Genomic DNA, 23,273 nt, shown 5'->3' with positions numbered 1-23,273 from the left:
TATATTGTAGTTAGGCTGTACGGCTAATGTTAGCCTTGCATGGCAGGCACACTTTGCTTTTCAAATCAGTCTCGGTCTAGTATTCAGAATCAGTGTCTATGTAGCTCCATCTCTAGAGCTCATTACAAGATCAGAATTTCTACTCATCCCTGAATAGACTGGGATGCATTCTGAGGTCTAAATCCTATAATCTTGTTATCCAATGTTACAGGTATGTTCCTTTCCAGAGATCATGCTCAGAAACAGATCTGCTTTTCCTTACTCTACATAGCAGTGTGGCTCCTCCGTTTATGCCATGGTTGTACACTTGCTGTATAATATACTGAGGAGCTTGGTAAATGTTCTCCAAATTATGTCCTGTATTAAAAATGGATTTTAACTCTTGACAAATGCATAATAATAAACTACCTGTTATTTTTTTGCAGTATGCATGCTATAATATATGAAAATGCTGCACTATATTATATAGTATTACACTGGGAGAGCTCAGTGTACATATTATTAATGGAAAGACAAATGCTATACTTACAATGATTGAAGTTCCTCATTTTTACTAGTCTCAGCAGTCACCTGATGTTCACACTGTAGTCTGCTTGCAAAGCAATTATATGGGTGGTTGTTCCCGACATACAGCGTGATACAGATGTCAAAATCATTGCTTTCCGTTTGTGTAATATTTTCAGAATGCAAAATTCCTCCCACTTCAGTGTTGACCCCTAGAAACATACACACACTGTACTAGCCATTGTTAATGCTAATGTCATCCAGCACATATAAATAAAGTGCGAATATATTGAAGCACTGTAGATAAGGAGCATTAAATGAAAGCTAATATTACCACACAAAGCTGACATACAGTATATACATACTAGAAATAAAAAATACTAGTTTTTTCCCACAGTCAACAATCGTCTCTAGAACCCCTGCAAGGGAACTTTTTTCAACCAATCTGAGATGTGTTGAGTATTTGGTCTGCTTCTGGCTTCAGACTGTTTGTAATGAAAAATACTTTTAACTGCAGGACCACAGTCGGTGGGTGGTGAAAGGAACGCCAGTGCAGGGTACGCACCGCTGCCAGGTCACCCTGCCTCTCAGAAGAGCAGATTGGGTGCTTCTTGTGAACATGCTCCGGTCCTAGGAGAATGGAACGGCATAGCCAGGCCCTCCACCAAAGCTTGCTATGCTGCCCAGAGATGCTGTGTTCTGCTCCTGAACAGTCACTATGAAGTTGGGACAAAATGGTCCTCTTTCATTCTTGGAGATATTCTTGGAGATACTTAATCATGCACAGGATTAGCTATATTGGCCTGAGCCTTTTAGCTACACATATTTAAGGCAGGCATTATGTGGGTTGAGGCAGTATTCAGTTTATCTGGTAATATTACAGAAATGTGAGATATATGCATATGAACAAGCCTGTTAAAAACTGCATAAACATTGATGTAACATTGGTACTTTAGGTGTGCAGTTGACAGTTGAGTCATTTTGGGTGCTTAGGCTTCAAGCAATCCAGGCCTGACATCTTGATACTGCTAAACATTCTTCTTAAATAAAGGCATACTAATAGTATTCCATGTAGTGTGGTGAGGTCAGCAATTCAGTGACCCCTGCATGCTTTTACCCTGTATGACATTTAGGATTGTAACTGTCCCTGTTGCCATGGAATTCTGCGTAAGAGTTGCTGACTTAATCTATTTTCAGCCACTTTCACAACTTCAGGTGTAAATTCCCTTTGACGTCAATAGAGAATTTTGCCAGCAGCCTCAGTACTTGGGACAGAATCCCATTTCTGTCATTGTAGATGTATGTAAAGCACATTAGTAAGTTAAGCTAAGATACAGCTTTGTTAAACCTGCTGTAACATTTTTTCATTGTATTAAAGCAATTGTTTTCCTTTAGAACAGTTTCAGAAATGTATTTTTCAGAATGATACAATTGTCTTATTTAATTGTTAGAGCATACGTTGGAGGCTTAGGAGCTTAAGCACACTGATCCCATATTATTTGGGTATTCCTATACTTTTGGGCTGTTCAGCACTTGAGTTGGGAGCCTGAATCACTTGTGGTTTGCTGGTTCTGACAGGTGATGGCAGTACACCTAGGCTGATGGCAATCATTTTCCAACAGACCCAATATCGATCTGATTGTTTTTATTTTTATTTTTTCTTCATTGGAGTATTATCAGGCATTACACTAATTTTGGGATTGTACACACTGATACCTGCCCGATTGCCCAACACCATCTACCTTATTGCACCGTCTGGCCCGCTTAAGACATTTCTACCTAAAAACTTTAGATTGGATATGGAATTAATTGCTGTAAAGCACATGTCTGTGTTTCACTTCCATACTGCAGACGGATAATTTATATTTATTATCAATTTATTCTCTTGGCTTTAAAAGTTCCCCTTTGGAATAAATAAACCCATCACTTATGTTTATGAAAATGTTTATTAAACATATCCATAGCCCTTTTTGAAATGAGAAGAGTAAAAGTTTAATCACTGCCTGTACATATTGTAAGAATACTAGTAGTAAGTCCATAAAGATATCTAAATGTATAGAATGGATGAAGGCATGTGGGTTAGGTCTTGAAATATTTGTGCTGGCTGTACAAGGTCACAGAGTTATTAGCACATAAAGGAACAGGATTATGTTGTGCTTTATAAGCACTTCTTCCTGCCACATAATCTGACATTAATTAGCTTTTCTCTGAGAACCACTACAAAGAAATGCACTTTTAAATTCTAGGAAAGTGTCTTCATAAAGTTGGACGGTTTAAGAATCCAGCATGTTTCCGCCAGTACATAGTGTAGTTCATTTATAAAAACTGTCCTACAGACTAGTTGAAAATGAATGGCAAAAAATGCCCTGTTACTGTTGTCCCCCAAATAGCCAGGTCTCACCTGGTCTGATTTCTGCTGTTACTTACCTTTTGTAAATGTCAAACTCTTGCCCCTTTTCACACTAAGTCAGAATGAATATTTCTCGCAAACCCTACAATATAGAATTCATTTGCAAACCAATTTTCTAAATGCCTGTAAGTTATTTTATTTTGCAGCAATAAATGTATTAATAAATGTTTTAGATCACGGGAATGCCCATGTCAGACCATCAGACCCAAGAAAACTTTGTAGCCTTTGCAGCCATGTTACTTCCTGTAATTAGAGATCAACATTTGAGTTTGACGATGGCTTTATTTAGAATTTATCTGGCCAACCATTTTTTAAAGCTTCTACTGTTTTTGTTATGAATGTCTTTGGCCTAGGCCTTACACACATGGGAATTTTTCAAAAACCAGTAAAGCCTTTTATTAACTATTAACTAATAAATATAATTACTGTGCAAAAATTTTAGGTGGGCGTGGAAAAAAATGCTGCAAAGAATGCTTTCAAAAATATAAGTGTTAATAGTTTATTCTTATCAATTACCAAAATGCAAAGTGGGTGACCAGAAGAGAAATCTAAATCAAATCAATATTTGGTATGACCACCCTTTGCCTTCAAAACAGCATCAAGGCATCGATTCTTCTAGGTACACTTGCACACAGTTTTTGAAGTATCTCCGCTTGGAGGTTGTTCCAAACATCTTGGAGAACTAACCACATATCTTCTTTTTTTTTTTTTTTTGCATCAATATATTTATTGAACATTTTCAAAGATATATGGGGTACAGAAAAAAAAGAGGGGAAGAGAAAATACAAACAAAGGAAAACACATAGGGAATCCCTGCGCAGGGGGAAAGGAATCACTCGATTAAAATAAGGCACACTATATAAACAATGTACATTTAACATTTACTGATAAAAGAAAAAGAAAAAAATTATACAGCAAGACATATCAACCTTCATTTTGACCAACCGAAGATGTTTCTACCATGGAAGGGGTATCAGGGGGTTGGAGCTAATCGACAGGCTGGGGGGATTCTATGAGGGCCGCTGGAGAATGAGCTGCTGGGAAGACGGGAGTATCTTGAGGAGCCCCAGGGCCATCTGTGATGTATTCATGCCACCTAAACCATCTCATGATGGGAGCTGATGCAGATGAGGAATAGGGTGTATCTGTTGTTTCCATCTCAAAGCTATACTGTATCTTAGAGATGATTCGGGTAGTGGTGGGGGTGCCTGAGACTTCCAGTTTTGTGCTATTGCTGCTCTAGCAGCTATCAATATATGGCCCAAGAGGTAGCGATCGTGCTTCGGAATGGAAGTCGGGTAGACATGGAGAAGAGCTAGGGCTGTAACCACAGATCTTCTGCAGATGTAAGCTTACTCAAATCCTTCTGTCTCTTCATGTAATCCCAGACAGACTCCATGATATCAAGATCAGGACTCTGTGGGGGCCATATCATCACTTCCAGGACTCCTTGTTCTTCTTTATGATGAAGATAGTTCTTAATGACATTGGCTGTATGTTTGGGGTCATTGTCCTACTGCAGAATAAATTTGGAGCCAATCAGATGATATTGCATGTTGGATAAGAACCTGCCTGTATTTCTTAGCATTGAGGACACCATTAATCTTGACCAAATCCCCAACTCCATGTGCTGAAATGCAGCCCCAAATTTGCAAGGAATCTTCACCAACTGAATAGAAAGTCAATCTAACCTTTATTAGTTTCATGTTAAAATAACCATCAAAGGCTACCAGTCCTGATAGCTACATAGTGGTAACCCATAAAATTACAGTGGGTAGAAACATATAATTTGGCGGCTGATAAGAACCGCTTGGCCCATCTAGTCTGCCCGTTTTTTGATTAACCTATGGTAACCTTAACCCCTATTTGGTCCTTTAATCTTTGTGTCTATCCCAAGCATGTTTAACTTGCTCTACTGTATAAGCCTCTAGTAACAGACGGGTTACTGGGTGCACTTAGGGGGGATTTCATGTTGTTCAGAAACCCTCTATGCTCAATTCATGAAAGATTCACTAGAATATGCCAATAATTCCTTCCAGCCATATCTTCAATATAGGAGCCATTTTAGTAGGTGCCAAGAATATAGTGTTTAATTGAATTAAGCTTCCAAAAAGTAAAGAGGGCAGACACTGGCTGGAAAGCTGCCCTTGGGAAGTTGAAGCCAGTAGCAGAACTATATGCAAACACATTGTTGTACACAAACACTGCTGTGCAGTTTTCTTTTATGTGCTCCATTTTCAGTAATCTTACGCCGCAAGTTGTTTTTTTCTCTTCCTTGGGCAATAGAGCATTTGAACCTCCCCTCCTCCCTTTAGAAGTCCCATGTTTGCCCTTGTAGATGGTATATTAGGAAGCTGCTCCTCCTCCTCCCCTACATCTTTGAGTGACTGTCTAAGCTTTCTATAAAAGTAGTAAACTTAACCAGCATGGCTGGAAAACTGGGCTGCTATGGAGTATTTTAAAGAGAAGGAATTAAGGATAAGCATAATTTGCATTTTTTTCTCTTCAGTAAATGGCAGAGAGGGCCACATAAACAAGCCTGCCACACATGCTGTAAAATCGTACAGATGATATAGACTAGGGAAAGTACTCCATACAGCTGCTTTATAAAGCCTGAGCCTTTCATGCCCATGATGTTACTTCTGCCTGTGTTGAGTTGACCCTTAGGATCTCTATCGCCTTATTCCCATTCCTCTTGTATGTGTGTACGATTACTTCCCTTGAATTTAGAAATATATGTAGAGGGGAAAGATATTAAAACGAAGACCTATATGAAACCAGTGGATGTTAATGGGTACATTTTAGCTTCTAGTCACCATCACCAGAATTGGCTTAATAATATTCCTGTTGGACAATTTAAACGTATTCGGAGGAATTGCACTGATTTAGATGTTTATGTAGAGCAGAGTGCTCGGGTGAGAGAACAATTTCAAAAACCAGTATGATCCACACTTGGTAGAGCAGGCTTTTGAAGGAGTTAGAATGATGGACAGACATAATTTACTTAAATATACAAAAGATGATATAAAAACAAAAGAATCTGATAATTGGGGACAAGATGTCCTCTTTATTTTGGGTTTTTCCAAATCAGCCAATCAGATTAACAAGATCCTCAAGTGCCATTGGCACAGTTTACAAAAAGATGATGTTCTTCAGGGGATCATACCATGACAACCTAAATTGGTATTTCGTAAAGCACCAAACCTTAACTCCAAATTGACACATAATCACTTACCTGTGAAACCAAAATCTCACACTTGGTTATCAGAATTAGTCCCCAAGCTTGGGTTTTATTATTGTGCTAATTGTATTAGTTGCGAAACATTGGATCAGAAAAACAAACTCGTATGCACATTTACATCTCGCCAAACGAAGGAGATCTTTAACTTCAATAGTCGTCTAACTTGTGACTCCCGGAATGTTATTTATTTATCAGAATGTCCTTTGAAGATCCAATATGCAGGTGACGGTCGCACAATTTATAAGCTAAAGGTACGAATTGGCGGACATATCAGGAAGGGATTCGCACTTCATAGTGTTTCCAAACATTTTTGTGAATACCATGATTGTAACCCTACAGGTTTAAAATTTATGGCCATAGCATCAGTAAAAAATAACTGGAGAGGCAGCAATTTTCTTAAGAATGTTAACAAACAGGAGGCTAGGTGGATCTATAAATTAAAAACATTAGCACCTGCTGGCCTTAATCATACTTGCCTACTAGGCTCCTGAATTTTGGAGAGTCCTCACAGACTCCCGGAAGAGTAGGCAAAGCTCCCGCGGGCTTAATCGCGTCATTAAGCTCCACCCCTTCTACTCAATGCCATGAATTTCAGCTTTTCCTAGTGGGGGCAGGGCTATGGTGACGTGACAATGTTACCACGCCCTCCTCCTGCCCCATGTCACATGACACTTCTCCCTGCGGATATTAAATCTTAAAAGTTGGCATGTATGACCTTAATGTGGATTTAGAACTGAAATCTTTTTTTATAAAGAGGTTGATCCATCTGTGTGAATTTCTAGATTGTTTAGTAGGAATAGAACTGGTATTTAATAGGAATATTTATTATTTTTCTTATATATTCATATTTTAGTCTCCATTTTATATTTTTATATGCTTATGATATGATTTAGGATGTGTGTACATTTATTATACTTTGTATGTTTTATGTACATGTATGCTATTTTATTATTTTTGAGAGAATCTTTTTTTTAATCATATTATTTAGGTTGCTAGCAGTAGCAGCTTTGTGTGACATAGTTTAGCATTTATATGCGACTTCTTTTCATGGTCCTCTTGATTAGATGATGTGGTTCATGTGTGACTAAGCAAACAAGCACATTGCAGCCCATTCGTGTAGAAATATATCTTATATATGAGTATTTAAATAAATATTTACATTTAAAATTCAAGGTGTGTTTTAGAAATATCATCTTAGTTACTGATTAGAATGTATATCATTGTTGGTGTGGATTTATAATGCCTTCATGATTGTTTTGTGATACAAATGGCATGACCTATCACGTAAGGCAAGCAATTAATGAGGGTGTATTTAATGCAGACAATCCATACTACGTTACTGTTTTTGAAAAAGTTCTGTTTACTAGAACGAAACGCGTTGAGTTGTTACATTCACCCTTCTAATCATTCAGGTGGCTTTGCGGAGCCTTGTACAATATACATGGTTGATTGTGACAGTTATGAACATTTGCTTCAATAAAGTTACTTGTGTTGGAATCGGCTGCCCCGCTTGTTAGCTTTGTGGAGAAGCTGGTTTCACGAGCGTGGCATTTTATATGTGTACCCGTCCCGCCTACTTTCGATCTGGTAGTCAGCATTGCCAGCTGACTATTTCCGACTACACAGGGATAGGAGGGACTCTCCTTATTTATGTGTAAGTAGCAGATTTCTCTTCATTTAGGGTATTCATATTGGATGCTGATTGCGGTTTTTCTTTCATTTATATATCCATACGGACCCGCTATTGTTGGACATGCTATGCATGGTGTTGGACAACCTGAGATACGCCTGGAATATAGACTTTATAGGATCGAACATAAGGACATCAGAATCGGGATACCTTGAGTATACTGTTTCTCTTCAGTCATGTTTTGCACCATTGGTTATTATATATGTTCAAGTTACATTCTTTGATTATTGATCACTGTGTTGTGTAGATTTATATGCACATGTGACTAAGTTTATTATATCTGTCATCCATACTTTTAGTGAATTGGCTGTGCGCTGTAGTATTGTTGTTTTTGTGGTATATCTAGTAGGTTGGGCATCTCCACTATTCGCAGCACTATTAACAGTGCGGTGCGCTGTTGTCATAGTTTTGTTTACGATTGCATTCCTGATCCATCTGTAAATGGCTCGTTTAGGTGGGGCAAATGCTTTCGGAGGCCCTGCAGAGAGAGTTGTTTTGTGCTTCTAAATCCTTCTGTCGTGGATAAATGTATGATAAATATATGGAAAGTGCCCTTACCAAGTCCAGTGAGTGCAGTTTTCTTTTAATCATTAGGTTGTGGATAAAAATATGGCAGTACAACCTCCTGATTAGATTATACTTTAGGCAGAAATGCAGGATTGGCTCTAAGTACCACTGTATCTGCATAGACATTTAGAGCTCCTTGTACCGCTGTGCCTGTAATTCTCCAACTCTGCAAGTAAGAGTTATCACAACCAAGAACGTGACTTTTAGTGTTATCCATTTCAAAGAAACTTCTTACAGTGGTTCAAAAGGGTTGAAGGACATGAGAAAATCCCCTGCTGATGGCTGCAAGGATCAGATTCACAAATTCCATGCAAATGTGTATGGTATGTTGAGCCTCTTCATATTTAGCACTGTGAGAAATGCTCCTGATGACTTTCTGATAAGGAAAAGTCTGGAATGTGACCTGTAGGAACTAGAGAAATTGCTTGTGCCTCTTAAGGATTACAGGTTGTTTGCAAGATTACCAATTGTATTAGGTTTGATGCAGTCCTGGATTGAACAAAGTTGTTTCCCTTGGGACACCAATGAAACATTCTTGCAACCATTCTTTATGATTGTCCACCACCCATTGATCTGTGATGGTGGACAATATTCTTGCATACTGTGCAATTATGCCCCATATTGGTGTTAATGGGGACTGATCCTGATTTTTCCTTCCTTTAGCAGACATATTCTCCCTGATGTATTGCCTCCCTGGCATAGCACTTTTCACCTCTTTGAAGTGCTGACAAAATGAGGAGTACTTAGACCCTGTATTTTGTGGTTAGATTTACCTCCAGATATAAGTGATCAATATGTGTCCAAAGAGCAGGGACCCTTCAAATGGGAGTTTGCAGCCTAAGGGCGCAATGAGAGAGCTCTCGTAACCACTGCTGCTAAAACAATAGTGTTTAAAGATGCCCAACACAAAATTGCTATATCTCTTTGCTTAGACGCAATGCTTGTATTGTCTGCTCACTTATTCTTGGACATCAGAATAAAGTGTATTTCCTCACAATCTAAGTGCCCTGGACAGATTGACAGTGGTCCAAGAAGAAATATGAAGCTGATCTGCTTTTCCTTGTTGTTGAAATGCAATTTTTTCCCATAGATGTGATAGCTAACCAAATTTTATTCTTAGCATGCTGGAGGGGAGGTGGGCCTGGATCCTTTCAGTACTTGGCTTTAGAGAATTTGTCTGCGTTTAGAATATGAGAAACAAGTTTACTGGGCCATGGTCCTAAACCAGAGATGGGGAAGCACAGGTGAGCAGATCAAGGGGAAAGTCTAAATTGAGTGCCCAAGATCCGTTTATATGAATTTGTGAGGCATTGTATGAACTTCCCTCCAGAATATTAAGATTGTAGGATAGTGCCATAAGATATGGATAGTTCCCTCTCTGCCCACAGCCCCGTCACCGTAAGGGGAAGGTAGCCGGAAATATTGTGTGCAGTCTCATGGGTACATCTTGTGTATATTTTGTATGAGTTTGTTGCACATGTTTGTATCAATTGAAGATTCCAATACTCTTTCCTATTCAAGCTCATGTCCCAGCAGGGGCCCCGCAATAGTAGATTGGAGTAATTGATAGCGATCATACTGTTGCTGTTAGAATGGTCATAACACATTCACTCATGTAGAGTAAGGTTCCTGAACAGTTGCTATCAAGGTAAGGACTGTAGCGCCTATTTGTGAATACTCCAAAATGTTGGATTATGGTATACCATATTTTTTCCGAGAGGGAGTCCAAGGATCTCCAACTCTGCCATCAATAACGTGATAAATTAACTTTGGCCCCCCAATGAGTTCCTCTAAGGATCAATACATAAAGGAGGGATACTAGGTGGGAAAGCAGACTTAGAACCAAACCAGGAGATAATGTACTTTCCCCAGACTACCTTTTTTTTTTTGTGTAGGAGAAACTGGACAGTCTATCAAAGGACGCACATCCCTGCTGAGCAACATTTTTCCATCCCTGACCACAGGCTAAGGGATATGAAAGTTACAATTTCAATAGAGAAATTCAGGATTGGAAGTAAAAGAAAATCTGGGAATTCTAACTTTTGGAAAAATGTCAAACCTTTACAGTTTTATATCGGAGGCCAGGTTTTATGGTTATTTATCATTTATATAGTCTGAACCAACAATAGTTATTAAACACAAATAAGGGTTGAGAGTCTCCACAATTAAAACAACCTGACACTTACACCTTCAGTCTCATTTCTGTTCCCCGCTAATTGCTTGTTCCACATTGCAATTTATATTTTGATGTGTTCGTCATGTTTGCATTTCAGAAGTTTGAGCCTGGAAAATTGTGTATAAATATCTCATTGAGCTTTATTTATAATATGCCAGATATAGAGAATTTAGAGCATTGAAAGCTTTCATTGATTTCCATTATAGCTGCCCATTAAACGTTTATATTTATTACTATTAATAATGCAAAACTGTCACACTCTTTTTAGTAGTAGTTATATATGAAAAACAAGTGCTCTTAGTGTCTTGGGGCTTTTTGTCAATGTATTTTGTCTCTTTAGGTTGTGAATACATGGGCACCCTCTTCAATCTATGCTCTATTGTGTTTAGTTGTGTTAATGGAGGATACCAAGTGTTTATTGATCTCTACTAAACATAAAGGATGTGCGCGCATTGTTTTCTTTCCTAAGTGAGATGGTTTATGCAAATAACAGGTGTTGGTTTTTTTTCCATCATCAATTATGAAATGTGTGCACAGATACTTCTTAATAGTGAGCTGTGATCACTGTAACTATTGCTACTTTAAACAGACTTCATGCAGCAGAACCTAGAATAAGGGAGTCTGCTAATATGTCCAAGGGGCCTATTTATTAATTAATGGGCAACAATGACAGATGACTTTTTGGATTAATTTTTCAGATAGGCTGTCTCAGCGATAACTTTACTTAGCTTTAAACTGCGGTAGTCTGTCTGTCCCTAAGGTCACACATACGCAAAGCCACTTTGTGATAATAACCGGAGGGGAGAACAGAAAGGCTGCGGTGAGGGATCCGAAGAGCCCTCTACTGCAGTTCTCTCCGGTTAGGGTAGAATGGCTGGCGTTGGTCAGCAGGCTCGAAAACTAAGCTTTTTGGAGCCTGTTAAATAGCCCCCAGACTGCAGTCCCTGTTGAAAATGATGGGGAAAGAAGTTTAATGCAAAATTTAACCTTATATAGGAGAAATCTATGATATTTTCTGCGTTCGTCTTTTGTTAGATAGAAGGTATACATAATAATAACTAAACCGTGCAGAAAAAGCCGCAAGTGCAGCACGGTGGCCTAGTGGTTAGCACTTCTGCTTCACAGCACTGGGGTCATGAGTGCGATTCCCGACCATGGTCTTATCTGTGTGGAGTTTGTATGTTCTCCCTGTGTTTGCGTGGGTTTCCTCCGGGTGCTCCGGTTTCTTCCTTCACTACAAAAACATACTAGTAGGTTAATTGGCTGCTAATCAAAATTGACCTTAATGTGTGTGTGGTGTGTGTGTATGTATGTTATGGAATTTAGACTGTAAACTCCAGTGGGGCAGGAACTGATGTGAGTGAGTTCTCTGTACATTGCTGCTGAATTAGTGGTGCTATATAAAGAACTCATGATGAAATGCTTAATCTACTATTTTAGTTCTTTGTCAGTGGTAGATAATGACACACCCTCTATTCTAGCCTTCCAACACTCAAGGATTATATCTAAATGTTCACAACTACATGTTTATTGAAATACTTTTCATTATGAAGTATTGTGTATATGCAATAAAAATGTTTTTTTATTTTTTCCATGTCATTGTTTTGTAATATAAGACATACCTTTATTATACTAGTTTCTCTTTTATTAGAAAATGTCATTGATTATTCATTTACTAGTTGTCACAACTGCATTTGTGTCGATAATATATAATGCGATGGTTTCTTCCACAGGGGGAAAAGAATAACGGCTTTGATGTGCTTTACCACAATATGAAACATGGGCAGATATCGACAAAGGAGCTGTCGGAATTTATACGGGAGAGGTATTATTCTTGGCTTATTAATGATTTATGTTTAATGCATTGCATGTGTGAGTATAGGACTTTTTTTTCTGAACATAAATACCAATAGCAATTTGGTACCCAAATATAAAAACTATATTGGTGCAGGATGCTCTGTAGACACTTTTTGATATTTGTATTCCTGATATTTACCTAGAAATGTTAGACTTTCCAACATGTGATATAGTCACAAGTTATCAGAACTTTCTTATCCACAAAGCATTGTTTAGTAATCCCCTGCTAAACTGACAATACTTTGTGGATAAAATTCATATATGTAAAGTTCGGCCATTTTTTAAACTGGCTTTTTCTCCTGCATGAAACTTGATGGACTTTTTAAGTTAAATATTATGACAAAATATCGAATATGCACAAGTTAGCTAAAAATAAATTAGTTGCATTTCCCCAGGGAGTTGTGGATATTGATACTGAGCTGCTAAGAAACCCATAGCCTGGAACAAATGTATTAGACCATCAGTCCCTTGCATCAGTGGAGTGGCAGTGTCAGCCTCCCTTTATTCCTCTGTGTAACTGGAAACAGTCCCTGCTTTGTAATTCCAGCTGTGTCCTATTTATTCCTGTATTATTACATCGGAATTGTTGGCAGTAAACAATGGTATTGACAGTTGCCATCAATTGTAATATTTAACCCTTCTCACACTGTTTTGTTTGCATTGTTTGTTGTACGGTTTATCGGGAGCACTATAGCAGTATCGGCCTCTTAGTAATAGACAAATGTAACTGTGACACACACACACACACACACACACACACACACACACACACACACACACACACACACACACTCACGTAAACAAAGCCAAAGGACTGTCAGGGGAAGGCATTACACCCTTGGATAGCTTCATCATCCGTGACCCACACCATAGAATAAGCTCTGCTATATATTTCTGGCCTGTGTACTGTATGTGTTGCTGAGTGAGACGTAGCTTGCAGTGCTGGTGTTGGATGCTGGGTGAGGAAGGCTCCAAAGATATAAGCTGCAAAAAAAAATGGCATTTCCAAATCTTCTAGGTAATCCATTGAATGCAGGGAATGTCTGTTATGCTTATTTTATCCCATCGGCACTAAAAACAGATGGCAAGGAGGACAACTTGTAAGGTAGTCGGCCGAGTTTATACATGAGCAATATTCTGCTACCAGCAGGACAGAACTTAGAGCCATTGCTGTTTCTGACTGTATCACATACCCCCTTATGATGGTAAATGTTTATCTTGTACCCTCTTTTGTTTGAATATTTTATCCTAAGTGCACCTAAAGTGTGTACATGTAAACCAAGTACCTCTAATGTATTTAAATGTCTACCAAGAAATGTGTTTGTTCTTGAAAACAAAGTAAAATGAGAATTTTTATACATTCCAACTTGATTTTATAAACCGAATATATTCTAAAGCAAATCTCCATTTATTTTGTTTCAGTGTAAGTACTCCTTGCATCTCTCTGTAGTACACATACCACATGTTGTGAAACCCTGCTTTGCCGACTGCAGTGTTTCCAGATTACTCCATTAATTCCTTTTCTATCATTTCAAACTTTTTAACCACATGTTCCAAGAACATGTAATTATTAATCAAAGTATAGTCCCAAAGCTGTGCAACTGTAGTTTTCTTTGCAAAGTTGGTCAAATTTCAATGAATGTCTGAGTGCAACGGTCAGTAAACATAAGCATGGTGTGTTTCTGCACGTTTTAATGGAGAAATACTATTTATTTTTTGAGTTTAATGTATTTGAACAAAAATATAATAAGTGATTGTGCATTGTACATGTTTGAGCACCTGTCAGCCAGTACTTAGGAACGGCCTCCAAATATCTCCTGTAGTCGGCTCAGTCTTCCTATTTTTGCTTTAGGAATTTCTCCTACTCTTCCTTGCAGAAATCTTCTGCAAGATATTGGGTTCTCTTTCATTTATTTTTAACATTATTTTTTTATTTCGGTGACTCCAAGGGGTATATTTACTAAACTGCGAGTTTGAAAGAATGGAGATGTTGCCTATGTTGCCTACAGAATCAATCAGATTCTAGCTGTCATTTTGTAGAACATACTAAATAAATGATAACTAGAATCTTATTGGTTGCTATAGGCAACATCTCCACGTTTTCATACCCACAGTTTAGTAAGTATACCCCCAAGTCAGATTTATCCACTAAGGTTAATAGCTCTATGTTAAAGGAGAACCCCAGCTAGAATAATAATTTAATATAAATCTGCTTTGCCCCTTGAAGGCTGCATGCATTGCCCATCCACGTATTGCCACCTCTACCTTAAACCTTAGAGGTTATTTTATGTAAAGGATTTAAGCATCTGTTGAAGTAATCATATCTTTTGGTGTTTGTTTTTAAAATGGGTGTCCAGCTTTGCATTGTATTAGACTCCTCTATAATCTAATAATTATTATGCATGCATTAACTCTCCCTCAAATTACCCCCACATCTCTCGGCTCCCGTGCCCCTCCAAACTTCTCGAGAGAATTGCCTACACTCGCCTCACACACTTTCTTATAGCAAACAACCTGTTGGATCCTCTTCAGTCAGGCTTTCGCTCTCAACACTCCACAGAGACTGCGCTGACCAAGGTTGTCAATGATTTGATCACAGCAAAAAGTAAAAGCCATTACTGTCTTCTAATTCTCCTGGATCTCTCTGCTGCATTTGACACTGTTGACCACTCTCTCCTCACAAAAACGCTACAATTCCTAGGTCTCGAAGGTACTGCCCTATCCTGGTTCTCATCCTTCCTATCTAATTGCTCTTTCAGTTTTAATTTCTCTGGATCCACCTCTGCTCCGCTTCCTTTATCAGTTGGAGTTTCACAAGGCTCAGTCTTAGGTCCTCTGCTGATCTCTATCTACACCACTTCTCTTGGAAAACTAATAAGCTGCATTGGATTTCAGTATCCTCTCTGTGCGGATGATACACAAATCGATTTATCCTCTCCTGATGTTTCACCATCTGTGTTGTCTCGCGTTACTGATTGTCTTTCTGCCATTTCATCTTGGATGTCTTCTCATCAACTCAAACTCAATCTTTCAAAAACTAAATTAATAATATTCCAACCCAAAAACAAAAGCTTCCTGCCTGACATTTCTATTTCTGTTGATAACATGACGATAAATCCCACCCTGCAAGCTCACTGCCAGTATCAGAATACACACATATCTCACACAAGACACTACAAAAACCTAAATTCATGCACTCATCAAGTCCTGCATCGACTATTGCAATTCCCTCCTTACTTGTCTTCCCAAAATCAGACTTGAACCCCTACAATCTTTTTTTTTTTCACGCAGCAGCTAAATCGATTTTCCTTGCAAACCGTTCTTCCTCTGCTGAGCCACTTTGTCCGTCTCTACATTGGTTGCCTGTATTTCAATGAATCAAATATAAAATTCTTCTACTAACGTACAAGGCAGTCAACAAAATTGCACTGATAAACATTTCCTCACTTGTCTCAAAATATCTCCCAACTATACACCTCCGTTCTGCACAAGATCTGTGTCTCTCTTCCACTCTCATCACATCCTCACATTCCCAGTTACAGGACTTTTTTCTGGCTGTGTGGAATTCCCACTCAATCATCATCACCATTTATTTATATAGCGCCACTAATTCCGCAGCGCTGTACAGAGAACTCATTCACATCAGTCCCTGCCCCATTGGGGCCTACAGTCTAAATTCCCTAACACACAGACTAGGGTCAATTTGTTAGCGGCCAATTAACCTACAAGTATGTTTTTGGAGTGTGGGAGGAATCCAGAGCAACCGGAGGAAACCCACGCAAACACAGGGAGAACATACAAACTCCTCACAGATAAGATCATGGTCGGGAATTGAACTCATGACCCCAGTGCTGTAAGGCAGAAGTGCTAACCACTTAGCCACCGTGCTGCCCACTCAATACTTTTACCTTTGCATTCTAGCTTGTCCAATGTGCAATATGATGTAGCAAATGCCCTTGTGTTTCAAACTCCCTTTGTCCAATAGATTGTAAGCTTGCGAGCAGGGTTCTCTTACCTCTCTGTATGTATTACCCAGTATTGTTTTATTAATGTTTGTTCCCAATTGTAAAGCGCTACGGTGCTATATAAATAAATGTTGATGATTATCTGCCCATTCCCAGCATTAAGCGTTTGCTGAATACAGTGTCTCCCTCTTCCACAGCAACCTTGAACAGAGGTCTCAGCTCCTGCCCTGGTCTGCAAAGATCGCTCCTTCCTTCACTGTGCAATGGGGGGAGGAACAGGCTGAGCATGAGTTTAACACCTGTGTCAACTTTTGCTAGGGAATAAAAAGAATGTGTAACCGATATAGACAGATATGTATGTATGTGTGTGTATATATATATATATATATATATATATATGTGTATGTATGTATTGGTTAAGGTCGTGGGGTCATATTAAAAATATGTGAAGGAGGAATACCACTTGAGGACTGACGTCCTAGTAATTCCAGCTTTTTCAACAACTACTTTCTTTTACAGATCAACAATTGAAGAAGCTTATTCCCGATCAATGACAAAACTTGCCAAGTCTGCAAGCAATTACACACAACTTGGGTATGTATGTTGTGTAGTTCTATAAGGAACAGTTTCTCCTGTTTTGCTATAGTCACCCTTTTAAAAGAGGCCAGAAAATAAATGTTTCATTTTACCTAGGACATTTGGACCAGTTTGGGATGTCTTCAAGACGTCGACAGAAAAGCTTGCTGGTTGTCATCTAGAACTTGTCAGAAAATTACAGGAATTTATTAAAGAGCTTCAGAAGTATGGGGATGAGCAACTGAAGGCTCATAAAAAGGTCTGTTTTGTGCAAGTGTGCGTGTTTTTATACTAGAAGTATTAAGAATTATTGGTACACTTCCATGGATGATTACACATTTGTTTACATTTGGCAGACAAAAGAGGATGTATCTGGAACCTTGGAGGCAGTACAGAACATTCAGAGTATTACTCAATCACTGCAGAAAGCCAAGGAACTTTACAACATCAAGTGTGTAGAGCACGAGAGGCTGAAAAAGGAGGGATCAGCCCAGAAAGAGATAGAAAAGGTAACTGATGTACTTGTTCTACATGTCAGTGAGATGATGCTGGTGTAGTGTAATGCAACTTTCAAGAGAAGGGTCATTACATTTGCTAAGTTTTCTGGGATGGGGCAACACATCAAGTTAGTTTTCAGTCTTGGTTTGCAATCTTAATACTTTTTAAAGTGTGTTTGAGTAGGGTCAAGGCACCTCTTACCATGTGGGCAGGACTAGAATAACCTGTAGCCAATTAGAGAATCAGTGTGTCCAGTTCAGCGCCGATTATCTCAGAAGATGAGTGCGCTGATCTTGTGGAAGCTGTGACCTCTTCACTCTTCTGATTGTGTTACTGAGGACGGGTTGTATGTGGCAAGGGCAGTGTCATTTGAGAAGGGGAACTTGTGCAAGCATGAAGCACAGACTGAGTGTTAGAAAGTAAAGGGAGCTCTTGTCAAACTGATTAAAGAAGGAACACACTTTGTTGGTAAGAACGTGATACTAATGCCCCTGATATAATGGAGTCTGGTGCTTTTACAACCAACAGGTTCATGAAACAATGCTGTAAACACTGTGTATACCAATTTGGATATTTTGGTGATGTCTTGTAAATGTGAAAGTTTGGACTATATGGTTTACATGACATCACCTCAAGGCTGCCACTTGTGCGTTTTTGGTTTTAAATCCACCTTTCACTAATGATTCTATAAGGTTGACAAATGGAAGTTCTCCTTGAAATGTCACTAACAGTGTTCTACATCACACACTCTTAACAAGTGATGCTTTGATAGCTCTATATGTATTACATAAATGTTACATCTGGATTGCTCTAGTGCTGCTTAGGAAGTGAAACCAAACACCTAGTACATAGCTATGGGTTACTGCACCATATTCCTGTACACCATTTATCTTAAAGATTTGTGTAAAAGGATATTTTCATGACACATTAGTTTGAGCTAATATCACCCTTCCTTTTATATCCACACCCTTGTGGGGAATGTTTAGGCACAGAAAAGGTTATGTCAGAAACAGTTGTTTGGTGCCTACTTGGGAGAGTATCTCTCATATCCTGATCCTTATGGATCTACTTCTTGGAGTGTAAACAATTAAGGGTAGACAAACCTTTATTTGTAAGGTTTGTTTGTTTAAATAAAAAAAACAAACTACATTTAAAAACAAAGCTACATATTGGGGGTGAGTTTATGATGACATTTATGATTGATTTTACTTTAGGCATCACTAAAAGCCAAAAAAGCCACAGAGAGTTATAAGGGATGTGTTGAGAAATATGCTGCTGTGAAATCGGACTTTGAACTGAAGATGGCGGAAACTGCACAGGTAAGAAATAATGCAAAATAAATAACTGGGCTGAATTTTCATCAAACTGCAAAAAAAACCAGAAGCAAATACATTTTTATGCAACATTACATTTTAGTTCCATCATGCTTTATAACTGAAATAGTTTTGTTTTTTTTTTGTTTTTTTTTTTTGCTGTGGTTTAATTTTTCTTTAAAGTATAATTACTGTTATTTAACGCATGACTACTTTGGTCAGATATTTTGACAGTTATTATTTTAATCTGTTCATACCTAGATACATAGTCACAAAATCGCTTATCATTAACCAGACATTAATGGCTATTCTGCTTGATTGCCCAATAGTACACACATGGCGGTCTCACAAGATTTATAAACCACTCACATATTCCACTGTTCTGTAGAAAAAGGGCAATCCTGCTACTGAGCAAAATTGCAAACGTGATTATGTAAGTCATATAGTACAATGTGCCCTGGACCTAAAAACTGACTTTACGGGACTTGTATGCTCCGTGCACAGCTCCAGTTTTAAGTACATTTAAATTTATACTCTCCAAGGCACAGAGAGCTGATTTTCGACATGCTCAAGTTCTCTGATATGCAGACTATATACATACACCATTTCAGCTTGAATCTGGCTTCTAGCCTGTTGATGTTTCTGTGGGGAGATGTCTGGAAGAGACCAGACTAATCTGAGGACACAGCCATGCATTGCTTAGTATCTTCAGATCTGCTTTATTTTGAGCTAAATACTTTTCTGTTATAATTCTGTAATGATATGAAATAGTTGGCATACCTCTTAGAGTGTAAAGTGTGTTGCAGTACACACATGTCTGGGACAAGCAGTACATTCATTCAGTCCTCTTCAGTGTGTCATCCCTTATTGCTTTCCTCGGCTTGTGGGAGTCTCTTAGGAATCGTCTCCTTGGTGGGGTTAAGCTGTAAAAAAATATAAATTTAGGGTGAACATATTCTAGACGTGAACTAGAAAATGTTGCATGGTATTAGTGGTACTTAATGGTGAATCTACTAAGGAACAGTGTGGATGCGACTGTTGCTCAACGATTGTGTTACTGTTCAAATAGCTTTCCGTGCTGGGAGCTTCAACTCTGTAACATTGGGTGGGTGAAGCACTTTTGAAGCAGATGAGTCTCCACTGTTCCCCAGCATATTCAATAATTGCCTCTGACAATTTTAATATTCTTTGAAGCAAATTAAATCTTAGACATTTTTGCATAAAATTGTAGCTAAGAAACGAAGGGCTTGCGGACAAAAGCGCTAAAATTATGTGTTCACCGCATGTCAACAAAGCCTAGAAAATTCTTTTTGATGCTGAAGGTGAATGGATATGTATCTACACACACTTTATGACAAGTGTGTCAACGTCGGTGTTGCTTGCAGTGTTCACAATAGTTATCACTTGGTAAAACCTAATGGAGGTCTAAAGGGATGTCTGTCAAAGCCCTAAGTGCATTGTACACTATACTGCAGTGCAACTTTCAGACATGATAATGAAGTTCCCCCGAAGAGAGGCCAACAAGTGTTTAACACCAGAGTGTCTGTAGTCAATGGCGCTCTGGGACAGGGTCAATTCGGCGTGAAGTGCAGCGATTTGCTGGAACAGTGCAGATACACAGCGCCTTGGTGTTTTTACTTACATCTCCGCTCACGTTCCCTCGCTTCCCATAGAAATACGAGGAGAGATGGAGCGGAGGTTTGTTGTTGTATTGTGCGGCATTGTGCACTGCTGGATATCAAGGTGATGTCAGGTGGCACCTTGCGGCCAATTGAATCTGTCTCTCTAAGTATTCATATCTTATAGAGCTCTATTTTTTTAAAAGTAGGGCTAGCTTTTATGGGATGGGTTAGAGGGAAGTTGTTAAGTTGTATTTGAGCCACATACATGTATGTGTATGTATATAGAATATATCTCACACACACACACATCTGACAAAATATAAGTACAAATAAACCTGAAGGACAGAATACTATACAAAAGAACAAACTTCCCAGAACTCTAAACCTCAGAATAATGTACTCTGATGCCTCAGTTATATTGGTTTCAGCAATTTGTCTGGCACTCATATATTGGGTTTCCATTTGTCCCTTTTGTTCCCCAGAACAGTTCTGCTTTTTGCCACTGGTGATCTATAATTTAGGATTATTATTTTCCCAGCATTTATATTCTGGGTGTACAGAAGCATGGGTTTTATTGCAGTGGGCACCCTAAAGACTGCACAGGTTGGCTTTTTTAGGGCTGGACGTTTGTCATATGAGTTTTTTTCCTTTTTTTTTATGCTTTTAATTTTTTTTTTTTGAAAGCCTTACCCTTGGGAGCAAATAAAGTGTACTCATAATGACTCGAGACTTGTTGTGGCCCAGGACCCAGATTGTCTTGAAGTCTGCTTTTGGAAACCCTTATCTCTTACCCATTTTAATTAAAGTTTTTCCCATTAGTTATTTCACAGCTGACTACCAGTTAGGTAGAACATTTTATTGCAACATTACTAGGACAGTACGTAATTGTACACAATTTGAAAGTAGATAATAGTTGGCAGAGCACAATAGGTTTGCAAAAATTAGATTATAGGACCTGTTATGTCTTTATTTAACTCTGTATACAGATTAAGAAACATAAATCTATACGGTAGACCCCATACAGTTATAATATGGAAGAAGAAAGTGTATCCAAAAAGTAATTGGATATATGTTGCAAAAAGTGAATTGTGTTGCAGTAACTGAAAACCAAAGATAAAACCTGTGTGGTTTTTTTTCTAACATGTGTGGCATTTTAGTGGTGCCTATTGAGGCTCTATTAATTCAGTATATTTGTCAGCTATACCTGTTTAAACTAAGCTAATAAAATGAAAATATTCTTATGAGGCACACAGGTAAAATATATTCTTGTCTTGCCACGACTTTCCACTGCAGCAATATTAAACAAACCAAAAAGCAAAACAAAAACTGTTAACATTATTATATTCCATCACAAATGGCTCTAGCTACCCATATAACTGAAATGGACAAGGGGCCTTGTAAAGGGCAAAAAGGTGAAAGGAGATACCACTGGCCTGAATTTGAAATTATGCATTTAGTATGGTGATTTTGAAAACTAGTAGACTGTAAGCTCATCAGACAAGCTCCATTGTGTGCGATAAAGGAGCAGACGGAGAGTATATTGTGATGTTCTATGTGGACAACCTCCCTCCTTATGACCTGTCCCTATTGTATCCGTATGGAAAGGGGGATGGATTGTTCATTCATCAACTGTTAGGGGAACACTTGCTTAATAGATTTGTTTGCACCAGGGTAATGTACATTTAAATTTGGAAAGTCTTTTAATCCAGTTTCTTCATGTTATATTATAGAATAGACATTCTCTCCCTTAATTTTTCAACCGTTTTTATATTCCCACAATTACTTTGATTACATTCCCTGTATAATTACATGTTTAGATTTAGCAGGAAGGAATTAGAAATGTTATTCATTAACTGAAGGCAGCGCTGACCAGTACTCTATACTTAAGATGCCAAAGTAGTTAATTTAATCTGCTCCTTTTTTGTAGCGTTCCAAAGTTAATCGGTCCCCCCACCCCCCCAAAAATGTAAATTCCATTTTTATTTGTGTAAAACCTAATTTAATTTTCGTCTGTTATTGGCGGCTTGTTTAACCCTGCCATCACTAGAGGGTTTGCTTCCCTCGAGGAATAAACTACTTTTCACATTTGTGACTTTTATATTGCTGGCGCTGTATAAATGTGTTTTTTTGCTTTGCTAGTGCGCCAAAATAGACAGATACTGAATAACAGGGGAAAGAAATACACATTACTGTGACTATTCTTATATGTAATTTCACCCAGCTAGTGCATCTCCATACCCCAAAATGTAATAGGCCAAGTATGGAAGTATCTGTGACGTAAGAAAAGGACCCAAGCACTGTGTGTGTATGTTAGTCTTCATGCTCAACATACAAACAAGTTAAATCATTTTTGTGGGTAGTGTAATTATTCTTTAATGTGTAATTACTTTTGCTTAATTATTTACTGTGGACATTACATTTTTTTAAAGGTAAATGCTTAAATTGTTATGTCAGATATTATATGGTGGCCATTCCCCTTTAAATGGAAGTACTATTTTAGTCTAGTTACTGGGATAAGCACACATTCATCTAACCAGACATAGCTGCCGATTTGGCTCGGTTCCACATAGTCATCGTCGAGTTATAGTAAATATTTAAAAACATCCGAAAACTAATTAGGCATGTAGGCGAGTAATGTATATAGCTGGAAATAAAGGTTAAGACCTTTTTTCCATTTTATTTTAAGCACAACAAATATGGGAGCCATTGTAATGTGCATGGTACAAAACGTACAGGGAAACTTACCCCCAGATGATTTCTTTTATTTGCAGAGCATGATCATTCTTTGTCTGCTGTTCTCTGCTGAAAATACAGCCCTTATGGATGCTGCATACAATTAACTTGTAAATCCTAT

General features: G+C 38.3%; 1 protein-coding gene across 1 annotated transcript in view; it reads left to right on the top strand.

Annotated features, from left to right (window-relative positions):
* FCHO2 (FCH and mu domain containing endocytic adaptor 2) overlaps nucleotides 1-23,273 on the top strand; it is a 96,448-nt gene that overhangs the window by 10,895 nt on the left and 62,280 nt on the right. Inside the window, exons 2-6 of the mRNA XM_075179943.1 lie at nucleotides 12,322-12,413; nucleotides 16,930-17,004; nucleotides 17,104-17,245; nucleotides 17,343-17,495; nucleotides 18,699-18,803. Coding sequence (XP_075036044.1) covers nucleotides 12,322-12,413; nucleotides 16,930-17,004; nucleotides 17,104-17,245; nucleotides 17,343-17,495; nucleotides 18,699-18,803 — 567 coding nt within the window. The remainder of the gene's footprint in view (nucleotides 1-12,321; nucleotides 12,414-16,929; nucleotides 17,005-17,103; nucleotides 17,246-17,342; nucleotides 17,496-18,698; nucleotides 18,804-23,273) is intronic.

Source organism: Mixophyes fleayi, chromosome 1 (genome assembly GCF_038048845.1).
Source record: "Mixophyes fleayi isolate aMixFle1 chromosome 1, aMixFle1.hap1, whole genome shotgun sequence".
NCBI lineage: Eukaryota > Metazoa > Chordata > Amphibia > Anura > Limnodynastidae > Mixophyes > Mixophyes fleayi.
The sequence above is the reverse complement of the archived record's forward strand: the minus strand, read 5'-3'. Positions and strand labels throughout refer to the sequence as shown.